A 10,042-nucleotide genomic window follows, 5' to 3' on the forward strand; every position below is an offset into this window, starting at 1 on the left:
TGTATTGATACGTCCCACATCTGTTATCATTACATCTGGATACTGTGAATGCTTTATTCTGTTTCTTCATGTTGAATTTTGCTTTTGTATATAGTTTTTTTAGGTTATGTGGTTGCCTTTTGCTTAAGATAAGTATTTAATTAGTTATTATGTTTTTTTAATTTTTCAGTTTGTTTCATGATTAGCAAATTTGTTTTGGTGATGCGGATTGTGTGATCCTAAAATTGGTATTGCGTTCCGTTGTTGGATTCGTCTCTCTCGTGTTGCTCCTTAGTTGTTCTATAGATATCTGTTTTGCTCGTTGTATGCTATTTTCTATAAGTGAGAGAGGGTATTTTTGCTTGAGCAGAAATCCTCTAAGTTCTATAAGCCGTATGTTACGGGATATTGTGTTTTGTGTAGGTATGAAAAAGGAAAAACTTAGTCATTTTACTACAGTTGTCAAGCACTCAACTCAACTGTCAGTCAATACATTGTGAAATCTGATGATTACTATGAACGTATGAAAGGGCAGAACACAGTGAACTTCTCATGAAATTTCAAATTATTTCAGGGCATGAGTACAACCAACAGAGGCAATTTACAGACATATTTCACCCAATTTTACCATTATTGCACATCATAGATCAGGCTTTACTGGAACTACAATTGTGCTGAACAACACATCACATCATATGTTATGCTTCAGAGACTTCTTCACCCTAACAGAGGACGGAGACAACTCAACTACATTGATATTATTGGTAAAGACATATAACATGAAACTGAGGATCTACCAAAAATAATTGAAAAGGGAGATTTCTGGCGCAGAATTATGTGTTTTTTCTCTTTTGGTCGCAGCCGTTTGAGGACATATGTAGTCTAGTTTATTTAATCTATAGTTTACGCTCGTTGGCACCCGTTGCAAGTGTGTCTTGAGCTCTCTGGTGTACTTTTTATGAATATAAATAGAAAAGTGAAATAGTAAGGCACTTCCCCTTTTGTCGCCAGTTTCTTTCTGGTTTAATTTCTTTTCTCAACACGAACATTTTCAGTGTCTTGTAAGATTTTTGTTGTTGAGAAGATAATTCCTCGTAAAATATACTTGATTTCTCTTTCTCAAACTGAACATGACAATCTAATTATTTTATGTCTTTTTTACAATATGGCGTCGACTACCTACGACACGTTTCTTTTACTCTACAGCGAAATTGATTCAAATACACGTAAATAATTTGGCTTGAGCAGTAACGTTAACAGAACATATAAATGGTAATTAAAGCCACACTATATTCCAATAATACGTTATTGTAATATTTTACTCACGTTTTCCTGCCATAATACCTAATTTCAAGTAAACACCTAAATTTAGTCAATTTACGAAAGACTGCGTTGGGTAAAGAAGGAAAAAAACAAAGCAATAGGTGATAGGCTCATACAACATCCATACATATATCATTCTTACATATAGACACAATCATATATATATATATATGTATAGATAGATAGATAGATAGATAGATAGATAGATAGATAGATAGATAGATAGATAGACTGACAGACAGACAGACAGACAGACAGATAGATAGATAGATAGATAGATAGATAGATATAGATAGATAGATAGATAGATAGATAGATATAGATATATAGATATATAGATAGATAAATAGATAGATAGATAGATAGATATACACACTCGTGCATAGGTACACATATATGCATATACACACAAAAACATACATACATGCATACACATACATATCTATGAATATATCCATATATACACTATTTTCATATCATTATATATGTGTATATAGAGATAGATAGAGAGAGAGAGGGAAAGAGAAATAGATAGATATATACATACATAAATATGGATATATATGCAGATACAGACACATATATGCGTGTGTGTGTGTGTGTACTTTGGTTTGACTCATTACGACGAAATTAGGCTGAAGATTAGTCTCCAAATTCGCAGATACTAATATGAAATCATGGTACAACATAACGATATACACGCAGTCAGACAGACACACGCCAAACACATACTCACACTCATATTCACACATTCACACACACACAAATACATACATTCACTTTTACTTGCACATACATCAGAATAAAAATAAATAAAATATTTTCTTTTCTTCCATTCCTATTGATGCACATCCTGCTTAAATGCTTTGTAAATTCTAAGTCAATAATTTAATCAATTTTCAGCTAAATATTAAAAATGATCAAACTTAATTTATAAAGATACATTTGCTTTATTGTAGTAATGAAACTTTTACATGATAGTTATTTGTTAAAAATCTACCTTATAATTTGTTGAGAAGAACATTTATTGCAAAAAGAGTTACGTTTGTTTTTTAGTTAATCGCTACACTCTTTCATTTATTTCCCCCTAACGCTTCGAAAGTTAATTTCTTTCTATAATCATGCTAGAATTGTTTTGCGCTTTTGACTTTCAAAAATGGCAAAACAGAAACAAAATGAGGAAGAAGAGAATCTTCACCTTTTTCTTCATACTGGATAATTGCAGTCGGCCACATAAAAGGAGGAGCTCTGAAAAGCTATGGATTTCATAGACCAAGAGCATAAATGCAAAGGAAAAGCTGAACAAACAATTTTATCCGCTCGACCGTTTAGATCAACAATATACGAACATTATGGAAACATTAGCTACACCAATGAAAAGCTGTTATATAGTAGAGAAAGTTGCTTATTTATCAGTTCTAAAAGAAAGGAATTATGAAAGGCGGCTTATTAATCAGTTCTAATAGAAAGGAATTATGAAAGGCTAGACTGTCTGGAAAATTTTTTATAAATTCCAGTCTTATATAGGATTTTAATTTTTTCTATTAAAACGCAGTTTTGAAACATCTTTTATTATTGAATATTTCAATTATATGCTTCTGCCACAAATGTCCTTTAATGCAATATTTCAGTTTACTGCGGAGTAGCGTCTTTGAACCTCTGTTTGTACTTTTGGAAAATATACACTTTGCCTAAATATTTGCAGCGTTATTTTCTACAAATTTTAGGTTTGATCCAGCGTCAACACAATTACATTAGTTCCAGTATCTTTTCATATTTGTTCGGTTTGTTGAAGAAATAGAAAGATGAATAGGAAAACTGGTTTTAATTTACTTATGTCGATTGGGCATAACAACAGAAATGTATATTTTTAATGAAATTTTCTACAAATACCTTTCAGATGGTATAGATTACGGTTACATCTGCATTTAATGTGAAAAGGAAATGGGAAGGAGATATTTCACGCATATTAACTTCGTTTTTCTCATATATTTTGATGATTTCATTACAATTATGTTTAAAAATTACTTTTGAGAACTATTTCACCTTTTTCCGAAAATTCTCTAAAAGAAATCGTTGCAGAAAGGTGAGTACAATGCTAGCACGGATTATTTAATACGTATTCCTTTCACCATTTTATCGCAGTCTTTGAGATATTCTCTTTTAAACAAGCTCAAAAGTGATCCGTCCTCTACGAGGTAGTTTAGTATGCTAGAAATAACAGGCCCTGATATGGGTCTCAAAAGTAATTTTTTCAGCATGATTGAATTAAATCAACGAAATACAAGGAAACAAAGTCGAAATGCATGAAACATTTTGCTAGCTTACAACAGGCAGTTGTCTTGAACAACAAAGCCAATGCAATAAAGACGCCGAGAATGCTAACATCACTCCGCTCCCTAGCACTAATGATATGGATGATAATATGTATAAAAGAATCGAGAAAGAAAATATAAACGAAAGAAATGTATAAACAAGGACAGCAAAGGAGTCAGTGCTTCTAAGATAAGAAAGAAAAACAATCTTGTTGATAAAAAATCAAATCACCACCATGGAGTAAAGGCCAAGTAGCCATAAAAAGTTTACAGGACATATGACAGTTATCTAATGGACTATTAAAAAAGTGCCTACAAACACGAAGAAATTGGGATGAAGTGACGTTACTCTCATCTCAGACCTTGTCAGAGGCATATCCAAAACAAACTCCAGATGGGGATCAACTTACAAAAACACTTCTCTTAAGAGTCTCCAATGATTTCGAAAGTATCAACAACAGAATGTGTTTGAATGACATATGCACATAAACCTGCTTGAAGGAGATACAGTGCACGCTACTATCTCATAGCAAAAGAGAATATGTAAAAGTAGAACAAATTTCTATAGTAGAGCAACAGAAAATCTTTTTGGCAGTTGACGTAAAAGTAGAACAAATTTCTGTAGTAGAGCAACACAAAATAAACTTGGCAGTTGACGTAGCTGCAAGATTCTCAGAGGCAAAGCGACTCACACCAATATATAAGATTATCACATAAAATTCAGAATAACTACTACATAACATGCCATCTTTTTTGATAGAAAATAGTAAGTCATGGTGGAGCTGCATGTGCATTGATGGTGACGTACACATAATATTGTTATCATACTCAAACTCTGATTCACCAGTTGCGCAACTCAAAGGAATTATCGTGGAGATATGTACAATATTGTTTTGTTGATATTTTAAATCATTTGTATTTAAGCCTTGAAAGGATGAAAGAGGTACTAAACATTTTGAATGAATATACGAATGTTGAAATTGTGTTGCTCTATGTTAATCCTAATGAGTTAGACTGGTAAAGTATTTCCGTTGAAACTATCCCTCTATTTTGTATATCTGGGACTATAACGACCAATGAATCCTTCATTTTTCAAGATGGTGAAATATGATTTAAGGTTTCTTCGTTGGCTCGTCCATACAACTGATTCACACATAGCTTATATAAATTTGTTTGAGACAACCGAAATTAGCTCAGAACTTCACAAAAAGTACTCAACTTTAATTTCACAAGAAATCAATGTAAAAAGAGAATTTCAAGTCAAAATAGCTCCGCTATTTCTACATAAGACAATGTCTTTAAAATGATGCAATTCATTTCAATAATGCAAATTATATGCATTAAATATGTTGTAGGAGAATACCAATGTTCATAAAAATAATATGCACAAGGATTTAAAAATACTATGAGACGAAGAATACCAGTTTTAAATCGCTTAAATTGGTAAAACCATAAATTGACACGAAAATATTGCACATAAGGACGATACCTGTAGAAACTGAGAATAAGATAAGATTCTTCCGTGAGAATGGGAAAACAGTAAAAGGAACCAAAGCTTATGAAAATATACAAACTAATCTTAAAGTAGTGTATAAACTGAAAAATGAAACGGCTTCAACGCATTGTAAAAGATGTTAATTAAAGTAATATGTAATTTATTACAACCTGCGAAAGATAAAATGCTAAACGACCAATTTAAAACTATTTTTACGACCTTTCATATGTATATGCAAAGAGATAGACCAAGCGAGGTCTACATATCGACACATTATATAGCGAAGTAGCAAAAATTTTCTTTTACGTCGATGTAAAAAAATATATAATATATTTATCACAGATAAAAGAAGCCTGAACTACACAAGAGGACCTGAAAAATTCCCGATAACCACCTAGAATCTTGCAAAATAATTTGGCTAAACTACTTCAGCGATTTTTCCTAGCCCTCCTTTTGAAGTTGTAAGCTCTTAACAGAAAATTAAATACACATACGGTCTAAAAACGGAAACATTGCAGATGCTAAAAATAACAGACCTATTTTTATGAATTCATTATCAGTAAGGATATGGAACAAATTATCAAGGAGAAGCCGATTACTTATTGAAATGCAGCGCAGTTTCCTTTGAAGCAGGAGCATTTACATAATTTCTACTTCATTATGTTTTCATTTTGAAACATGTGCTAAATGAGTCAAGCATAACTGTGTACATACTGGGATTTACGAAGGCTTTCAGCGAAGATAATGCACGTTATATCAGAAGCTACGTGATCTCAACATAACTGGACAACTAGGCGTGACCGTATGGCGATTTAAACGACATAATTCATGATGCGAACAGCGCACTTTAAAAGATATCAATTTTAATTGGAATGCACACCCAAGCAACTATTTTGGGATCTTATGTCATTACTGTGTTTAAGAGGTCTCTGATATCCAAGTTATAAGAAGAGCTACAGTCACTATCTATGATAAAAATTCTAAAATATCAACACTAATAAAAATCAGGATGGTTTTAAGAGACACTTCAGTGCCATACATGAAGCAATTGGTGAAAACAACGGGAAATTCAATACTAAACATTCTCAGCATTCTCCATTATCAGTAATCTAATAGACTATTGTCTTCATAATCTGTATTTCAAAATTAAACCTGAGATTGACCTTGGAATTATAACGATCAATGGCGCATAGTTGCCTGTGCATATACTGGTAGCAACATGCAGCTCCCTGACAGAATGGATTTAGTAAACACTTGACAAGAAAGTAAATCAAGTTGATCCTGTGGAATATATATTCCAAGTCGTCTGGATTGTTATTCCTTACGGTTCCCTCATAATGTCAGTGATCCTACTCCAGAAGGATTGTTTTGTGCACCAGATGAAATTCTGGGAAAGAGTGAATGCATTAATACTCCCTGAAAGGAAGAAGTAAACCATTTTTACATCTGAAATATCTCGGAAAGACTAGCTGCAAACTTTGGATTTGAACGCTTATAAAAAGCTTAAATTGGGCCTTACTGCATGTTTAATCGTCTTCATCCTGATCAAGGACAAGATAATGTGATAAATTTGGGTTTGCAGAACTACCGTTCTTCAATATCCAACAAAATAAAGAACATGCCTCGAGTAGCTGTTAAAAACAAAATTAAAAATCCATTTTACCATTCTTCTGTAATACCGGGTGAAACTGCATCATTACAAGAGGTGTAAATTTACGACAATGATGTCAAACCCTTACTATCCTTATATAATGCACACACACACACACACATGTACACACACACACAGCTGCAGCAGCAGCAGTATCAGTGTTAAGCAGTGATTAAAAGTAAACGAACTTTAGGTTAGTTAAAATCACTTTGATCACTTTGACCGACCAGTCCGTCAGGCGTCCATTTGACACCGCTGGTCACAGCACGCTGTCCACTCCTCTCTGGATCGCGCCTTTCTCATCCACGTGATCCCAATCGTCCTCTTGAAATCGTAATTCCACCGTCGTGGAGGTCTTCCGGGTGGTCTTTTCCGCTCACGCGGGTACCACTCGACAACTGCGTGCGCCCACCGATTATAGGTGAGCCGGGCGACGTGTCCAGCCCATCTATACTTGCTGCGTGTATACTCTGCGATGACATCTCTCACGCCGGAATTATTTCTGATGATCTTGCTACTTATGTGCTCTCTCAACGAGATACCAAGCATTGACCTTTCCATGGCTCTTTGAGCCGTTACTAGTCTTTGCTCTTCTCTCTTTGTGGTAGCCCATGTTTCACTACCATATAACATTGCAGGCAGAACTGCACTGCTAATGAGGTTGGCGCGGGTGGTCCTGTCCAACCTTCTCTTGAGCACATCCCTTATGCCATTGAACGCCTTCCATCCGGCCCTTACTCTCCGTGAGATCTCCTTTTTGATATCTCGGCACATATTTACTTCCTGTCCCAGGTAGACATATTCTCTCACCTCCTCTATTTCATCACTGCCGATCACCATTCGACCTGTTGGTACATTGTCTGACTGCATGAACTTTGTTTTCATGCGGTTCATCTTGAGACCTACTGCAGAACTTTTGATGTCGAGCTCCGCCAGCATGGTCTGAAGCTGATCCATGTTTTCAGCGATGAGTACGATGTCGTCAGCGAAACGGAGGTGAGTGAGGAGCTCGCCATTGATGTTGACACCACCTTGCCATTCGATGCCTCGAGACATGCAGTGAAAAGTTTTGGGGAGATTGTATCTCTTTGCTTCACTCCCTTCTCGACCGGCACTCCTATGGGTGATGACAGTAGAGTTATGTCGATGGTGCATCCAGAATTTGCCTCTCTGAGCAGCTGCACATATTTCGCTTCGATTCCTTGCCTCTGCAGCGAGTTCAGCACTGCGTTGGTTTCGACGCTATCGAAGGCCTTCTCATAATCTATAAACGCAACACAAAGAGGCAGCTTGTACTCATTTGCTCGCTCAAGCAGTTGCATTAGAGCAAATATATGGTCCATTGTGCTGTAGTTCTTCCGGAAGCCTGCTTGCTCCCTCGGTTGTTGTTCGTCGAGACGACGTGACAACCTGTTCAGAATTATCTTCGTGAACAGCTTGTACACGTGAGACAGCAGGCATATGGGTCGGTAGTTCTTTAGATCTTCTCTGTCACCCTTCTTATACAGCAGGATGGTATTTGACTCTTTCCACTGCGAGGGAATTTTTCCCTCGTCTAGATAGTGCGTAAATCGCTCAGCGAGGATTTTCCAGAGCTGCTCTCTGCCTGACTTTAGCACCTCCGATGTTATACCGTCTTTCCCTGGAGCCTTTCCGTTTTTCATCGAGCCGATGGCTCTTTCAACCTCACTGACAAGGATAGGTGGCACGTTTTCTTCCTGTTGGAGTGGTGGTAACGGCTGGATATTTCTGGTAGACTTAAAGAGCTTGGTGTAGAAGTCTTCACAAACTTTTTCCATCTCGCTCTTCTTGTTGACCGGTATTCCATCTGTATTTTTCAGGGCCGTCACCTCCGATCTATATAGTACCATGTCCCTCTTGCATTTCTTGAGCCTCTTCTTTTCCTCTGCGGCCTTCAAGAGCTTCTCCATCCGGTATGCCTCAAAGTCTTTCTTTAGTTGCTGACGAATCACTCTGCTGAGAATGGAATATTCAAGGTGATCTTCAATAGCCCTCTTCATATTTTTCCTCTTCTCGAGTAACTTCGTAGTTTCTTCCGAGATTCTTCCCTTCTTTTCTCTTGGGCATACACCCTTAGCCTTCTTTAAACACTCCTTCAGTTTCCCTATCAGTGAGTTATAGTCATCGTCTATGTCGTCTCCTTGGCACCAGTCTTCCTGCATGATGGCTTCCTGCAGCTTTGCCTCGTTGTAGACTCGGACACGTTTTCCCTTCGACGCCAAATATAACGCCATCTTCTCCCTCTTCTCGTCGATGACGACCCTCGCCCTTACCAGACGATGATCGCTGCCGGTGTTGAATGGCGTCACGACGGAGACTTCATGCAATATGCGTCGCTTATCAACCAGGATGTAGTCGATCTCGCTTCGGCGATATCCAAGTCCATCTCTTCCTCTCCCTCTTCCTGAATAGGCTGTTTCCGATGTAGAGCTGCCTCGCCTCTGCCATGGTAGCCAAACGTTCTCCTCTCTCGTTTCTCTCTCTCATGCCAAATCTCCCGACGTACTCCTCTCCTTGTCGTCCATGTCCAACCTTTGCGTTGAAGTCTCCCATCACGACAGTGTAAGTGGACTTCATAGCCAGCCCTTTGTCTAGTTGTCGATAGAATTCTTCCACCTCGTCGTCGTCGCTGGCGCTTGTGGGAGCATAGGTCTGGACAATCTTGAGGGTGGCCTTCCCTGAGAGGTTCACATTTAGTACAACAATCCGTGATGATATGAAGTGGCAAGAAGCGACCCTCGAAGCCCATTCCTTACTTACGATGAATCCGATACCTCCGACCGATCTAGTACCTTCTGCTCTTCCTAATCTCACAATACATCCATCTTGCCATCGTATACTCGCTTCCTTCTTCCAGCGCGTCTCGCACAGCCCTAACACGTTGCACCTGATCTTCTTCCTCTCCTCCATTAGGTGGTTCAGTTCTTGCCACCCTGCCATAGACCTGCAGTTGTAGGTGCATATGGCAAGTTTAGTCCTGTTCCATGACGGCTTTCGGGAACCTGTGATTCTTAGCAGCCTCTCGTCGCTCGAGTTGCACTCCGCCGTCATGGAGTGGCCCGATTGACGTGCAGGGTACTGAGGCCCTTTTCCCTTTCTCTTCGTTCTTCGTGCTGTTTTAGCCATAAGATGACGCCATCCCACCAGCTGGGCGGGCAGGCCGGTATTTTGTTGGATGGCCGTTGACTCTTCAGGAGTTCATCCGCCCTTTGTTGGGTCTTATTTTTCCATCCCACAGGGAGTCCAACAGCACGCTCC

General features: G+C 37.9%; 1 protein-coding gene across 1 annotated transcript; it reads right to left on the reverse strand.

Annotated features, from left to right (window-relative positions):
- Positions 1-9,124: 9,124 nt before the first annotated feature.
- Positions 9,125-9,910, reverse strand: LOC115209553 (craniofacial development protein 2-like). The gene has a single exon (XM_029777988.1). It carries the CDS (start codon positions 9,908-9,910, stop codon positions 9,125-9,127), a length of 786 nt encoding a protein of 261 aa, XP_029633848.1.
- Between the last annotated feature and the right edge of the window lie 132 nt (positions 9,911-10,042).

Source organism: Octopus sinensis, linkage group LG3 (assembly GCF_006345805.1).
Source record: "Octopus sinensis linkage group LG3, ASM634580v1, whole genome shotgun sequence".
Taxonomy (NCBI): domain Eukaryota; kingdom Metazoa; phylum Mollusca; class Cephalopoda; order Octopoda; family Octopodidae; genus Octopus; species Octopus sinensis.